We start from the raw sequence: 17,057 nt of genomic DNA, 5'->3' as shown, positions 1-17,057 counted from the left end.
TTCGCCTTACTTGGGTTTTGGCATTTTAAAATAGAGGGTATTGTATATTTTTTTCTATTTGTGAAATAATGCTTGGTATTGAGTTCCTGTGGGGTTGTTTGAAAAATAAAGAGTATTATAAAGTAGAAAATAAACAGTGTTAAGCCCCGTGCTCCAAAAACACCGATACAGTGATAAACATTGTGGTGTTATTGTGAACATGTTATTTTATTCACATGGCAAGCACATCTTATTCCAGTGTTTCATGTACTTTTTTGGTATATAACTGTGGTCACACTGTTGGTAATTATTTTTCTCCTGGGATATTTAACATGGGGCATGTAATGGAAAAAGCATGGCCTTCAGAGTCAGATGGACTTGATTTCAAATTCTGGCAGTTATTTTTCAGAAGGGAGGAGGCAACTTTAATCTTCCCGAATTTGCATTTCCTAACCTGTTAACTGAGAAGAAGAACAATGATCCATCACAGTTGTTTTGAAATTTTAATGAGGTAATATTTGCAAAGCACAAGGCCTATCATGTTTACTCTCAACAAACAGTAGTCTCCATTGCTAACTCTGTAAACACAATATATATGAGTTCATATATTTCACTGAAAAAATATACCGTAACAGAGCTAAGCTAAGTGTATGTTAGCTCGGCATTAACTTAGTTTAGCTAACCTCCTTCTTTTGGGAGACTGCTTCCGGCACTAAGTTTTCAAATTAATGTGCAAGTTCTCGAGAAAGCTACCCTCATGAAGCACCTAGCTTAAGCAACCACCCAAAGATGAAGGGAGTAAGTAAGAACACTGCAAATGGAGAAGAAAAGCTTTTGTTTGAATCAAGTAATGATGTTTTCTGATTCCCACCCTTTGTTCTTTGCTAATAATCCAGCAAGAAAAGTGGCAGGCAGAACTCTACCTATAAATGTGCCTATTCTAGGTGGAAATAGCTGACCCAAATCAACCAGACTTTCCATCCATCATGCTGTTAGGTACAGTCCTTGATTTGTGGTGCACATACAAGTTGCTGGTGCAATCCTGGTAAAAGGGCTTTCTTTCTCCCCCAGGGCATGATGGTGTTGTTATAGAGTTGGTATTGTATGAGTGACCCTGTAAAAATATTTGCTATGCAGACGTCCATAAAAAGCACAGACAAGGTAGTGAATGCAGGGCTCGGACTCAGTAAGCCACAAGTAATTGTCAACATGGGCATGAGGGTTTTAAGTGATGGTTGCTTTTCCTTACAGTTTACTTTTGGGTTTGTGCCTGATTTAGCAAGGTCCCCATCTAACAGTCGCAGGAGCCTCAGCTGTAGTATTTGGGGATGGGCTGCAGCTGACTAGACCACACTGTGCCTCCACTGCACACAAGTAGGTAGCTGAGTCTCCGAGCTGGGTGGCTGTGATGTGCAGGGTGCTGAGAAGTGCTTTCTTATCTAATGTCCCTTTTAACCTTCCTGACTTCTGAATCCCATTTGAAATTTGTCTAAACAGAAAGGTAGGAGCGTTCTCTTGCTGCTGAAACCAAAGTAGGCTTTGAAAGTTGGTCACTTGGTAACTGCAGTTGAGAGTTGCACTGTCTTCCTCCTGGACAACCAGAGATGGGGGGCTTTGTATCACCTTGTCTTCACTGCTCACCCCTGTTCAGAAAAAAAAAAGAAATAAATCAGTCAGAGAAAGAGTGATGTCAGATCAAGTCTTCTCAGAGATCATAATTAGTCTCCACTGGAACAGCAGATAAGTCAAGATGAATGCCACTTTTCTGAGAATCAGTCCTCAGGTTTTCCAGGTTGTCCCTGCCGTTTGTGATAATGCTACTCACAGCTCAGCTGCAGCCAAAAGATTGCTAGTGAAGCTAGTGGCCACTTCTCCATCCTTCCACTCTTGAGTTGGTTTTCCTGAGCAAAATGTGATTCACTGCCCTGAGCTTTTCTTGTTCTTTTTTGAAACAACACCCTTTCCCCCAGGACCCACCCCCGCGGCCCCCCCCCCCCCCAAACACACACATAATCTGAAAGGGAAATAGCAATTTGGCTCTTCAGCCAACCAGAAAAATAAATGTCATTTGGCCCTAATTCAAATTCAAATCCTTCCCACTCAGGCACTCAGGAGTCATTCAAAAGAGAGCACTGCCATCTTGTGAGCTGGTGCAGAATAGCTGAAAACTTGTATCCACTTGTTTTACCGATGATAATAGATTCTTCCAAAATTGTCTCATGGCTGAAGGATAGCCTATCCAAAGCTACCCACAGTTCTAATAGTCTAGGGTTCTTTGGCTCAGTGAGGGCAGAGAGGGATGGGAAGTAGGAAAAGGCTGAACTAACATTCAAGTAGGAACCTACCCTGTGAGGTAAAGGACTACAACACTCTGGAGACTTGGAGGGAAAGGTGGGGAAAGAGGCAAAGGTCCTTCCAAAAGCTCTTTGAAGGTTCACTGTTGATCTCATTATCCTGGAATACATACTTAGAAAGCAGTATTTCTAATAAACAGCAGGGTCTCTGAAAATTCACAGGGTATATTTGGATGAAAGGCAGTTGTTGAAGTGTTCTTTCCTGTTTCATCACAATTTGGTCAAAACAAATACCAGGACATCACCCCTATAACCTCATTTCTAAATCCACTGAGACCCTTCCCTCCTGCAAATATTGTTTTCTACCCAGCAATTCATTGTTTATCCTATTCATCTGTTCTATAGACTTCTATTTTCATGTTTTGTTTTTTGTTTTATTTTATTTTATTTTATTTTATTTTATTTTATTTTATTTTATTTTATTTTATTTTATTTTTTAAGTAGGCTTCATGCTCAGTACAGAGGCCAATGTGGGGCTTAAACTAATGACTCTGAAATCAAGACCTGAGCTGAGATCAAGAGTTGGACTCTTAATCGATGAGCCACCCAGGTGCCCCATAGACTTCTATTTTCTTTAAATTCCTGCACTAAATACATTTCTAGATGGTGACAACACAACACTGGGGAACACATTTTGTACTGTATATTACTAAGGTATATTCATCCATATATTTTGGGATAAGTATTCCTACATAAATCGTGATGTGAGTCTCTCCCCTTTAGAAGTTAAAAAAATGATTTCTACTTATTCTTTGAAAATACATTTTTTCTGATTTATTAAAGAAATAAATGGACATTGCAGAACATTTGGAAACCACAGGGAAGCACCAGGCAGAAAATATAAATCCTTTGCAATTCTACCCTATACCCCCAACATGTTGCCATCCAAAACTTTCTTTTTTTGTATCCTATCATAGATTTGTTCAAAATAAAGTTACTTTCTTTTCTCATTTTGTACAATTTTCTAAAGCATTATAGACTTTAAGCAATGGTGGGGGGATGGCTAGATAGAACGTCAGCTTAACATTTAGAAAGAAGTGGCCCCTCCCCCAACTGTCCCAGTGCATGATAATCTAATGTACTCAATTCTGGCATCCACCCCACCTTCTCACCCAGGTGCATGGTTGCTAGAGAACCTCCCAACCATCCTGCTAAGTGTCCAAGACACCATTTGGCCTTGAGTTGTTCTAAAGGTGCTGTAAGGTAATGTATTCAAGTGTGGTTGGGGGCTGAAAGGGTTCTTGCTGCCGAGAGAGAGAAGTGGCCACTTGCATGAAGTGTGAAAATTTACCTGGAACAGGATTTAGGGGCCATCAGCCTTCTGGAGACTTACCTGGAGAGCAGCCTAGTGGGTGGGGAAGGCCATGAACTAGCTTGGCTCTTGGGCACTTAAACTTTGTCTTAGCAGCTGCTCCTTCTTGCCTCTTGCCCATTTTTAATTCCTTTCTTGCATCAGGGGCCTTGACATCGCATGTCCCCCTCCTCCTGACTCTCCAGCATCTCCTGGCTTCCCTTACAAATCCTCTTTATCCCTTCACATCAAAAGTCTCATTATCTTCTTTATTCATTCGTTTCTCTTAGAAGAGTCTCCATGATTCATTCAAGCAGAACTTTATGCTTTAGGAACAGGAAATATGGAGTCTATTTCCTTGAGTTCTGGGGAAGATGAGATATTTATGATCCTTATCAGGCAAGGTGACCTGTCATGACCCAATCCATAAGGGGTTGAATGAGAGCGAAAAAAGACAAAATGGCTAGATTTTCAAATCAAGGGAAAATGAAATTTAAAGGAAATAAAATTTTATTTTATTTTATGGTTATTCTGTAACTCATTTGTCTGTCGCTTGAACAGTCTATGTTAAATGTATTTCCACACCATTATGTGAGGTTCTACTTCATTTTTTCTTTAATGACTGGAGTGTTCTTTAGTATAGATGTTTAATTATTTAATCATTTACTGAGTGCTGAATACATAGTTCCTAGTTTCTCTGCTCACTATCATGTTTATTGTGAATTTTTAGTTGATAATTTTATTAGATTTAGGGTTCTTCTAGTCTTTTTTTTTTTTTGTAATGTGACTGTAAGGGCAAGAATCTTAGCACAACATTACCATTTAGTTTGGGATTCTTTTATTTTTTTTAATTTTTTTATTTTTTTTTAACGTTTATTTATTTTTGAGACAGAGAGAGACAGAGCATGAACAGGGGAGGGGCAGAGAGAGAGGGAGACACAGAATCTGAAACAGGCTCCAGGCTCTGAGCTGTCAGCACAGAGCCCGATGTGGGGCTCGAACTCATGGACCATGAGATCATGACCTGAGCTGAAGTCAGATGCTTAACCAACCAAGCCACCCAGGCGCCCCATGGGATTCTTTTAATTCTTACATCTCTCTGGATACTTAGCTAGATGGGCTGCACGACTAATTTCCATTCTTTAGCCAGCTGAATCCTAAATTCTTTAATTTCAGGCTTCATTACAAAAAAACTCCCCAATTCTAACATAACACAGCAGAGTAAGTTCATAGCAGCCCCTAAAAGACTCTCATTTATATTCTAGTAAATTGCACTGGGATGTTTACTAGTATTATGTTTGTTTGTTTGTTTTTTAAATGATATTTTTTTAATGTTTATTTTTGAGAGAGAGAGATAGATCATGAGCGGGAGAGAGGCAGAGAGAGGGAAACACAGAGTCTTAAGCGGACTCCTGGCTCTGAGCTGTCAGCACAGAGCCCGATGCTGGGCTTGAACCCACGAACCCTCAGATCATGACCTGAGCCAAAGTCAGACGCTCAACCAACTGAGCCACCCAGGTGCCCCACCAGGAGTATGTTTGTAATCAACACTGATTCAGGGGTCACAAAAAAGAGAGAGGGAATGAACTGTACTTACCTGTTCATAATCCTTTACTTCCAAATGGATGCCTGCACAGGTTATTTGTATAAACAACCAAGTTTTAGAAATACTGCCAAGTCAAAGAGAAGGTTTTAAAAGCAGTCAGAAAATAAAAGAGGCTATTGACAAAGAAATGGCAAAAACACCTAGGCAGACCCCTTAAAATCAGCAATGGAAGCATGATATACTGGAAAATACCTTCAAAGTGCTGATAGAAGATAGCTATGAACCTAGAATTGTAAGTAAACTATCTTTAAGGATGAAGTTGAAACTAAAGCTACAGAAATGTATCCCCAACAAAACTTCAATTCTAAGGGATGTACCTCAGGAAGGAGTAAAATAATCTCAGAAGAAAGGTCTGAGATGCAAGAAGGGATAGTGAGCAAAGGAATTGGTAACACAGGGATAATCTAAATAAATATCAGCAGTAAAAGCCAATATTAATAATTAATAATTTCTTTTCCTTCTTAAAAAAGATGTTTATTTTTGAGAGAAAGGGAAAGTGTGAGGGAGAATCCAAAGCGAGCTCTGTGCTGACAGCAGAGAAGCCTGATGCCGGGCTCGAACTCACAAACTGTGAGATCATAACCTGAGCCAAAGTCGGATATTCAACCTACACAGCCACCCAGCTTGTCCCAGCGATGTTTTTTCCTTTTAAAGTCATGATCTAAAACAGCTGATGATAGCATGGAAGCCAGTAAAGTTCAATTTAAGTTATAGTATTTTAAAGTTTGAAAATTTTTCAGAAAGGTGGTTAAGCCATAGATTAACTTTAGATTTTATGTATGCGTGGTAAATCTTCAAAGATAAATACTAAAGAATTATTTTTAGAAGGAGCATGTAACTTCCAAACCAATAGAGGGGGAAATGGGATAAGAAAAAACAAAAGAAAAAAATAACAAAAAAGAAGACACAAATTGAATCACTTCCCCACATGCAAAAGGGGGAAAAGGAGAAAACAAATATAAAGAATACATTAAGGGGATCCTGGGTGGCTCAGTTGGTTAAGCAGTCCAACTTCGGCTCAGGTCATGATCCCACAGGTCATGAGTTCAATCCCCGCATGGGGCTCTGTGTTGACAGCTCAGAGCCTGGAGCCTGCTTCAGATTATGTGTCTCTCTCTCTCAAAAATAAAAAAAACTTTAAAAAATATTTAAAAAAAAAAAAGAAGAATACGTTAAGATGGTGGAATCAAGTCTTAATTCTGAAAAATTATAAAAAATGTAAATAGAACTAACTCACCCATTAAAAAGTAGAGATTGTAAGATTGATACAAAGCCAGAATCTAGTCACATCTTTTTCAAAGAGACCATCTTAAACATAGTAGTCAATGAAGTTTGAAAGTGAAAGATGGAAAAATATGTGCAAGGAAATCCTAACTAAAAAAAAAAAAAAACCTTATGAATCTATGTTAATAATGGAAAAAAAATATTTTAAGGCAAGAAACATTTTTAGGGATAAAGAAGGTCTTTAATCAGTAATAAAAGTTTACTTAATTCCAGTATGATGGAATGATTCTTAACTTCCATGTATTTAATATTAAATACATAAAACAAAAATTGATGGAATGGTAGAAATTGAAAAATTCACTTATAGTGATATTTCAATATATCTCTATCAATTACTGACAGGACAAGGAGATAAAATGTTATTTATTATACAAAAGACCCACACAGAGTTGATTTAATAGACATATATAGAACTCTGCACAAAAAATGAGAGGATATTTCTTCTCAAGCACATGCAGATAATAAAAAGTAACTAAATATTAGACTATAATGTATATTTGCACAAATCTCAAAGAATCAGTATTATCAAGGTATTCTTTAATAAACAAATAACACTGCTACGTATTTTAGATGCGATCATGTAATTCTGATTATGTTAAAAATACGGACCTATCCCAAGGGATGTATTTTGAATTATTTATGGATGGAATGACTAACATTTAGAATTTGCTTTAAAATAATTCAGCTGGGTAAGGGTCAGAAAAAAGGAGTATGGATGAAAAAAGATTGGTCATAGAGTGATAATTTATCATTGTTGAATTCAGGTGATGAGTACATATTTATGATATTATTCTTTCTTTTGTGCTTGTTTGGAGATGTCCATAATAAAACATTAATTTAAAAATACTATTGGGGCACCTGGGTAGCTTAGTCGGTGGAGGCAGCAACTCTTGATTTCGGCTCAGGTCATGATCCCAGGGTCATGGGATCAAGCCCTGCATAGGACTCCATGCAGAGTGTGGAGCCTGCTTAAGATTCTCTCTGTCTTCCTCTGCCCTTCCTCCACTACTCGCATGCACGTTCTTTCTCTGAAATAAAAAATAATAATAAAAAATCAAAGTACTACCCATTGAGATACTCTTGTCATTTTTCTCCTTTAATCTGCTAATGTTGGAATTATATGAATAGATTTTCCTAATGTTAAACCTTCCACACATTTCTAAGATAAACTTTACTCATAGTATTTTATGTTACATATTCATGATTAGTTTATATTTGTCCATATTTTTAATTTAAAATTTTTCAGTTATTTTCATAAATGAAATTTCTTTTTAATTTCCCTTTCTTAACTGTCTTAATTGATTTATTTTTTATTTATTTTAAATTATTTTATGCTTTTTTAAAATTTAATTCCAGGGGTGCCTGGGTGGCTCAGTCAGTTAAGTGTCTGAGTTCAGCTCAGGTCATAATCTCACAGTTTGTGTGTTCAAGCCCCACATCGGACTCTGTGCTGACAGCACAGAACCTGGAGCCTACTTCAGATTCTGTGTCTTCCTCTTTCTCTCTGCCCCTCCCCTGTTCACATTCTGTCTCTCTCTCTCAAAAATAAATAAACATTTAGAAAAAAATAAGAAAAAATTAATTCCATATTGTTAACATACAATGTTATATTAATTTCAGGTGTACAATAGAGTGATTCAACCATTCTATACATTACTCAGTGCTCATCATGATGAGTGTACTCTTAATCCCCTTCAACTATTTCACCCATCCCCATCCACCTTCCCTGTGGTAACTATCAGTTTGTTCTCTATAGTTAAGAGTCTGTGTTTTGGTTTGTCTCTTTTTTCTTTGTTCATTTGTTTTATTTCTTACATTCTACATATGAGAGAAATCATACGGTATTTGTTTTTCTCTGACTGACTTATTTTATTTAGCATTATACCCTCTAGATCCATCCATGTTGTTGCAAATGGCAAGATATCATTCTTTTTTATGGCTGAGTAATATTCCATTATGTGCAAATCCCTTGCCCATTTAAAAATTGGTATTTGCCTTTTTATTGTTGAGTTCCAAGTTATTTTTTATATATTCTCATACTGTGTCCTTATCAGATATATGACTTGCAAATATAGTTTTCCATTCTGTGGGTTGTCTTTTCATTTTCATTGGTGGAAAACTTTGTGGTCTCTGACAAAAGTTCTTAGTATTGATAAAGTGCAGTTTATTTTTTAATTTGGTTGCTGTGCTTTTGATATCATGTCTAAGAAATGGTTGCATAGTCCAGGATCACCAAAAATTTGCCTGTATTTTCTTCTGAGAGCTTATAATTTTAGCTCTTACATTTAGATCTTTGATCCACTTGAAGTTTTTTTTTTCAGTTTTCAGTTATTTATTTTGAAAGAGACAGAGAGAACATGAGCGAGGGAGAGGCAGAGAGAGGGAGAGAGAGAAAATCTTCGCCATCAGCACAGAGCCAGTTGCAGGTATCGAACCCATGAAACCATGAGACCATGACCTGAACCAAAATCAAGAGTCTGGATGCTCAACTGACTGAGCCACCCAGTGCCCCAATTTCAGTTAATATTTGAATAGGTGTATATTCTTTTGCACGTGGCTATCCAGTAGTCCCAGCATCATTTCCCCATTGGATGGTTTTAGCACCCGTGTTAAAAATCATTTGCCCATGGATGTCTGGGTTTACTCCTGAACTCTCAATTCTCTTCTACTGATACCTATTCATTTTTAAAGAGAGATGTGTTAAATCTTCTACTGTGATTTTGTACTGATCATTTCTCCTTACGTACTGACAAAATAAGTAAATAAATCTCTCTACATATTAAAAAGGAGTTGTGTTCATTAAGCAAAGAGCACAATCTTTCGAAGATAGAGCCTTGAATACATGAGGGTTTGCAGTAATGGCAGGTGAGAATTCTACCACTGAACCACCAATGCCCCACGAGAGTTTGCAGTAATGGGAGAGTAGGGCACATAGGTTGTGTGTATGATCATATTTCATGCCAAGAGGAGCAGTAGCTCGAGGCAGCATAGTGACTAGGGTTCCAGCTGCAAGTTTATGTGCAGGTTGCAGGTGCTCGGGGAGCACAGTGCTGCGCACTGCAGAAGTAGGTTCCTGCATGTTTAGTCTCAGAGGCTGAGATGTTCAAGAAGCTGTCCATTCTCGTTGCGCCCAACTGAGCAGTCAGTTTTCCACTTCTGGTCACTTCACCAGGCCTATATGAGGCTATCAGTAGGACAAGGCCTTCCCCAGGATCCTGCTTGAACCATAGTAAGGTGTTGATTGTACTTGAGAAATTGCAGTTCATGGAGACATCCTCTCCTTCCCGAACAGACACAGACTGAGGACTCTGATTCACCTGCTGGCCATTCACCCCTGTTTAGAAAGACAAAAGAAGGTATTCAAAATCATTTTTTAGGTCACTTTTGTTGGAGCTGTGATGGGCACTCTTCCCTAACTCCCAGCTTTACCACTGTGCTTTTTTTCTTTCCTCCCTCCCTGTCTAGCTTTTCTCCTTCTGCTTCTCTTTTCATAAACTTGACTAAAACATCACCTTTTGCCTTCACAGAATTTCCACCTCTTTAGAATTCTCTGTGTGAGACTCAGAAACCCCCAAGACTCACATGTCAGCTGCATCCACAAGAATATTAATGAACCTTTGAGGAGCATCCTTATCACAAGTCGTTCAGCAAAGAATTATTTCCTAAAAGGGTTTTTGCTTCAAGAAACTCCTCTGAGCTTCGTGTAACACTATAAATACCACTGTGATGTTAAAATATCTGTTCTGTGTTTCAGCCAATCTGATCTCTAACTGGAGGTTTCTCTGAGTTTGGAGCTGATCTTGAAGGTTAAGTCTGAATGGAGACACTGCCCCCTTATGACTTGTCACTGGATTGCTGTTCTTTCATGCCACTATTGGAGAGTTGTAAAAATAATTCTATTTCTCCCATTCATTTGATGAACCCTTATGAGTACCCACTATCTGCTAGGGAAATACAGAGATATGAACAAGACAGACAGGAACTCTGCATCTGGGCACCTTATAATATCTCCCTGGAAAATCAGTGAGAGCTGGATTTATGATTAAGCATGGTGAATCGAGACATTTTTTTCTCTGTGCCTTTCTCAGAAACCACTGAGAGTAAACATTCTTTTAAAAGTCACGAACCTCAAAGGACATATAGAACAGAGACAAGAGATGACGGCCTGTAAGACGTTTAGGTAACTGATTGTGAACAGATAACTGGTAACTGGTTTAGCTGACTGAAGAAAGTTGAATCCTAAGGGCCCACAGAGGGCAATGCCAACAAAAACCCAGGTGCTCTGAAAATCTCAAGAATTTGGGCACTTGATACTTCAGAAGATCAGAGTGAGGGGTGCAGGGTAAGGGAACTTTAAATAGAATGTACCAGGTATAAAGTATAAAGTATCAAGTTATACTCTCAGATCTCCCATCCTGACCTGGAAAAGTCAGATGTCCACTCCTTTCCACCTGCTTTCATGGAAAAAAAAAAAAAAACTATTTTTTTCTAAAGATATTGACTAAAGAGGCATATAAGAGTCTGGGATACCAGGTTCAATTGAGAACTAAATGAGGCAAATACTGAAAAACAGAGGAACCAGAGCCACCTCCTTTGCTCAGATCCCACGTTCATATCCCACTAAGTATGAATGAACATCTGGGATCACAGGGCATTTGACAAGATTACCTTAACATGAAAGGCAGAGATGAGAATGAAAAGAGAAAAGGACCCTGACAGTGACAATGCAGGAAAAAGGTTACCGTTGCTTACTGACAGAGTAGGGTGAACATTCTGACTTTTTTAAATGAAGAAAATAAAACTTTGAATAATAGCAAAAGCTCATTTTTATAGAATGGAATTTTAGAGGGGAAGTTTTGTCTTTAAAAAAAAAATGATCTGATAACTTGGAGTTTCAAATGCTGAGGATCTGGGCTGAGTGCCTGAGGAACACCTTGTAGCTTCTGTCCTGATTTACATAAATGAGCTTCCTACCTTGTACTGACCAGGGCATTCATTTTCTATCCCATTGTGCTTCTTAGACTTAGGAAAGCAGGGCTTTTTTAGGGTCAATGCTAATTGTAGGTCTAGGTTTGCCAGAGGGTTACTTCTGTGTGTATATTTACCTTGTTTCTTCTCTATTCCTTTTCCTAAAGCAAAAATACTGGCAACCTAACATTCTCTTTTTTCTCCCTCTTCCTTCCTTTCCTTCCTTTCCTTTCCTTTCCTTTCCTTTCCTTCCTTTCTTCCTTTCCTTTCCTTTCCTTTCCTTTCCTTTCCTTTCCTTTCCCCCTTCCTTCCTTCCTTCCTCTTCTTCCTTCCTTCCTTCCTTCCTTCCTTCTTCCTTCTTTCCTTCCTTCCTTTCTTCCCTCCCTTCCCTTCTTCTTTCCTTCCTTCCTTCCTTCCTTCTTCCTTCCTTTCCTTCTTCTTCCTTCTTCTTTCCTTTCTTTCTTTCTTTCTTTCTTTCTTTCTTTCTTTCTTTCTTTCTTTCTTCTTTTCTTTCTTCTTCCTTTCCTTTCTTCTTCTTTCCTTCCTTCTTCCTTCCTTTCCTTCCTTCCTTCCTTCCTCTTCCTTCCCCTTCCTTCCTTCCTTCCTTCCTTCCTTCCTTCCTTCCTTCCTTCCTTCCTTCCTTCCTTCCTTTCTCCTTCCTTCTTCTTCTTTCTTCTTTCTTTCTTTCTTTCTTTCTTCTTTCTTTCTTTTCTTTCTTTCTTTCTTTCTTTCTTTCTTTCTTTCTTTCTTTCTTTCTTTCTTTCTTTCTTTCTTTCTTTCTTCTCTATACCCAATGTGTGGCTTGAATTTACAACTCTGAGATCAGGAGTCACAAGCCCTACCAGTTGAGCCAGCCAGGTGCCCTTTCTTGCTTTTTAGTGACGCTGCAATATTTTATTAAAGTAATGCATTTTTTAAAAAAGAAACAAAGCAAACAGAATAAACAAAAAACCAGGACATCTCCTTTTAGATAAAAACAAATTTGCATTAATCTGGTAATCTTTACTGATATGTGGGAGGCATAAAGAGGACAGGTCAAGTTTATCACTAGATCTACTGCCCCCTTGTAATCATCAAGGTGGCTGTTGCAGTTTCCCTGATGATGAGCCACTGTTCCAGTTCTCCATGAAGCCCTGATGTCTTAGGGCTTGAAAGCACCCCCATTTTCTTGAGATTGCTGGCAGAATATTTATGTCCCCTAACAGAGAACAGGTCAGATAGCAGTGTATGAAGGGTGACAGTAAGCACTGGGATAAACATGTCATACTTTTCCGGATCCTGAATTTAAAGCTTTTTTTTTTTTTTTTTTTTTGTATATTGAAACAAATGAGAGCATATTACAGAATAGAATGTGACACATGACTTTTAAAGACAGAACATGAGATTTCAAAGAGATATCATCTATATAGTAGACAACATCTCACGGGCCTATGACAATACAGCCTCACTCTCCTAGCTGTTAGCAGGAATTTGTAGGAAAACTTTTAAAAACACTGAGGTTAATGAGAGGACCCATATATGTCTTAAGTGTGCAAACTACAACCTAAGAAATACAGTTGCTATGTATTCTAATTTAATTGTTCAGATAATTTTCTAACTAGAATGACTCTGCCAGAAAATCAAGCACAGCAAATGGCTTTAGTGAGCTTGTGCAGAATGAAAACCCTGCCAAAAAAGGATAGATTATTACTATTTAAAGTTGGAGGAGAAAAAAGATACCAATCAGGAACCCCAGAAAAATAAAATAAACTAAAGTAAATATGAGAAGCCACCACTTTTCAGTGCAGGACACTGATACATAGGCTGCATACATTGGCCCAGGGGAGAGATTTGAGACTCAAAAAAGGTCTAACTCAGTTACCTGGTAGGGTCAGGAGCAGAGTAACCCAGTTTCCATCATTTTTTAATTTTTTTAAGTTTAGATTCAAATTAGTTAACATACAGTGTAGTATTGGTGTCAGGAGTAGAATTTGGTGATTCATCACTTAACAACACCCAGTGCTCATCCCAACAAATGCCCTCCAAGTACATCACCCTTTTAGTCCATCCCCCACCCATCTCCCCTGCATTAACCCTCAGTTTGTTCTCTGTATTTAAGAGTCTCTTATGCTTTGCCTCCCTCTCTATTTCTATCTTGTTTTTGGTTCCCTTCCCCTATGTTCATCTGTTTTGTTTCTTAAATTCCACATAGGAGTGAAATCATATATTGGTCTTCTGCTGCCTAACTTATTTCACTTAGCATAATACACTGTAGTTCCATCCACATTGTTGCAAATGGCAAGATTTCATTCTTTTTGATTTCCAAGTGTATATACCACATCTCCATCATTTTCTGATATGCATTTTACAGAATGCAAAGCACAACCTGCCTTCTGGCTTCAGAAAATTTGTTCAGGGGTACCCACTAAAAGGAAGCAGGCAAGGTAAGGATTCATCACGTAATAGGCGAGTGGCCTCTATGTCTCTGGAGTGGCTGTGGCGTCCAATGTGTTCCCCTAGAATTCCAGTTTTCAAAAGCATTCATTGATGCTAATATCTTCTCTCACTCAGCTTTCCCATGAGTAAAATGCATATAATAATATCTGTCATTCTATGCCTTTTATGGTATTGAATCTAAATGGCATGGTTCTTTCAATGTTGTGTGTTGCACACATCTATCACAATGATTGTACGTATATTGTGTCTATCTTAGATACGAGATACTACAAATTACTGTGTGTAGTGTCAAGCAATAGAATCTCTGTTCTTTTTCTTTTCTGGATTATATTATCCTTCTAAGCAAATTTGAATAATAACATATTTTAAAAAATTTTTTTTTGCAGTGTGGTGCCTGTACCCTCGCCCACGGGAGTCACCCCAGATGGGTACACTATGGTTTAGCAGTGTGGGAAACAGCATTTGACACAAAATATCCTTTCTCTCCAACAGTCACCCTAAGAGAAAGGGCACCATTGGAGGTGACTCCCTTTGAATCTCCTCCAATGTTCCCTTTTCAAATACAAGCAATCCAGGGAGAGCTAATCTAGAATGTTGCACTGAGATGTTAGGTTACAAACCAACTTCATTTTGGAGACTGAGCTGGGAAATGGATATGGAATCGATAAAGTGGGAGAAGATTTTGGAAAGCAATTTGGTGACTGGAAACATTAGGCTTTGGGTGGGCAAAAGGGTGTTAAAAGGTCGCAGAGTACATTAGGAGTTTGGGGAAAAGCAGGAGTGGCTGATAGGAGGGAGGTTCACAAAGGTGTGGGGATGGGGAAAAACTAAGGACAAAATCTCTGCATGCGCATCTGGCCTTAAGTGCACATCTTTCATCAAAGACAATGGATAAGACAAGTGGGAAAAATGTCTGTAAGATGAACGCTGCTGCAAGGATGAAATATAATTTGTTTCTTTTTGAAACTACATCAGAGTGAGGGGCTGCAGCCAGTGGGCAGTGAGAACGAGTGAGGCCCTATTGTTGGAGAAGAGAGGGGCAGTCTGTGAACTGTTTTCGGTCTCTGTCATTTATCTATCCATCCATTTGTATATCTCTATATTTGTAATATAAACTTAGGAAAAAAATATTGCCCCTGACTCCTCCCAGTGCGACAATATTGCTGCCCTGATACTCATGGTATAGTCCTAAAATGCCACAAGGAATCTCCTAAATGACTCAGAATTTCTTTCTGTTAATAAGCTGAGTGAGTAGCAGAAGGGAAAGAGTTTCCTTGGGACACTAAAGCCACAAGGTTTGTGCACAGTTATTGCAAAAATCACTGAAATCCATGCCATTCTTATCCCAGTTTGAGGTTCTATCTACTAAAAAGTACGCATTACCTAGACAGAAAATCAAATGAAATTAGGGAATCAAAGTAGAGCTTCCCCTACTCTCACTCCAGAACTTTCTTCTTCTTGTGTGTGTTTTTGTTTTTTATTTTTTTGTTTGAATTTTTGCTTTTGTTTCTTTGTTTTGTTTTTGTTTTTGTTTTGCAATGAGACTACGGGATCTTCCTAAGGCTTCTCATCTTGGCAAGCGTCCAGTCACCCCTTCGGAGCCCTGTGTCAACAGAGCATCTGTGGCCCAGCTGCATGTTTGGGGACAGCCTGCACAGGTCTGGAGATCACAGTGTATCTCCTGCACAGAGATAGATGCCTGAGTGGCTGGGCTGGGAGGCTGTGATATGCAGGGAAGTTTGCTGCTTTTTCTCATCCAACTTAGCAGTAATTTTTTCATGACTCTTTTCTTCCCCACTTTTCTGTAACATCATCAAGGAGCTTAGACCTTCACCATTCTTTTGCCTGTACCAGCCCAGGGTATATAAAGTCTTTGATGAACTGCAGTTTATGGTGAAATCTTCTCCCTCTTGGATGATCAGGGAACGTGGACTCTGCTCCAGTTCTTGGCTACTGACCCCTGTTCAAAGAGACAATATAAAGAAAATACAGAAGACCGGCGTAAGATCATCATGACCCCAGTAGGGAAGGTTTTTCTCCGCCGAGCTCTTCACCTCCCCCCAGGAACAACGTTATCGCATCAACATAGAATATTGTCTATCTTTCCAACATGTAACTGGCTCTCAAATTGGCCTACCCGGGACAAGAAGAGGACTCAATTCCTGCCCTCCGGGACCTGTCACCATCCCCTGACTCTCCTAGATGAACCGTATACTTACAGGCCACTTGCAACTCTAATATTCCTATGAGTACTTGGAGGAGAGTCTCCATCCTTTGGTTCATCAGAAAACACAGCCCGATCAGGTGTTGTCATACGAGCTTTCACAGCACAGTTTACTTTAGCTCAGGGGTCTCTCATGGGTGGGAGGAGACTGAGCCAGAGACCAGACTTGTTTTCCTGTTCTTCCCGCGCTGCACAAACCTGAACTCAAACATTTTTTTTTTTTTTTTAATTTTTTTTTTTCAACGTTTTTTATTTATTTTTGGGACAGAGAGAGACAGAACATGAACGGGGGAGGGGCAGAGAGAGAGGGAGACACAGAATCGGAAACAGGCTCCAGGCTCTGAGCCATCAGCTCAGAGCCCGACGCGGGGCTCGAACTTCACGGACCGCGAGATCGTGACCTGGCTGAAGTCGGACGCTTAACCGACTGCGCCACCCAGGCGCCCCTGAACTCAAACATTTTTTAAACACTGCCACCTTTTGGCCAGACTGAGAAATATTGAATAATGGAGGACTTCCAAAATTAATTTATATATATGAGGTACACTTATTTATTACACCAGGTATGGTATTTATTATTAGATATAGAAAATATCCTGTTACCTTTGCATGCTTGAAACAGTTTCCCCTTGTAATAAAAGGAAAATGAAAAATTCTGCTCTCTATAACACTGGTTAATTGGTTTTCAACATTTAGTTCTGCCTGCTTTTGATTTAGGTCTTTCAAAAAACTGCTTTATTGAGGCATACTTGACATAATAAACTGCATATATTTAAAATATACAATTTGATCATTTTTGACATGGGCATACAAATGTGAAATCATAAGTCACTGAGCTCTCTAAGTCTTGGATCTTGATCTTTTGCCTTTGTTTCCCTCTTTTTTCTGCTTCATTATTCTCCATAATTTTATCTT

At 38.8% G+C, this 17,057-nt stretch overlaps 1 long non-coding RNA gene and 2 gene segments (V, D, J or C); all 3 read right to left on the bottom strand.

The window, feature by feature from the left end:
- Positions 1-1,249: 1,249 nt before the first annotated feature.
- LOC131516915 (T cell receptor alpha variable 36/delta variable 7-like) lies at positions 1,250-1,929 on the bottom strand. The segment is given in 2 exon segments: positions 1,250-1,622; positions 1,805-1,929. Coding segments are annotated over 2 exon segments (420 nt in total).
- A 7,596-nt stretch (positions 1,930-9,525) lies between these two features.
- On the bottom strand, positions 9,526-10,263 carry LOC131516924 (T cell receptor alpha variable 35-like). The segment is given in 2 exon segments: positions 9,526-9,848; positions 10,097-10,263. Coding segments are annotated over 2 exon segments (366 nt in total).
- A 5,187-nt stretch (positions 10,264-15,450) lies between these two features.
- Positions 15,451-16,702, bottom strand: LOC131516927 (uncharacterized). Its single transcript, XR_009264290.1, has 3 exons — positions 16,579-16,702; positions 16,138-16,330; positions 15,451-15,878 (listed from the first exon to the last, which is right to left on the bottom strand). It is a non-coding gene; the product is annotated as an uncharacterized LOC131516927 (long non-coding RNA).
- Positions 16,703-17,057: the final 355 nt, after the last annotated feature.

Source organism: Neofelis nebulosa, chromosome 7 (genome assembly GCF_028018385.1).
Source record: "Neofelis nebulosa isolate mNeoNeb1 chromosome 7, mNeoNeb1.pri, whole genome shotgun sequence".
In the NCBI taxonomy this organism is placed as follows: domain Eukaryota; kingdom Metazoa; phylum Chordata; class Mammalia; order Carnivora; family Felidae; genus Neofelis; species Neofelis nebulosa.
The sequence above is the reverse complement of the archived record's forward strand: the minus strand, read 5'-3'. Positions and strand labels throughout refer to the sequence as shown.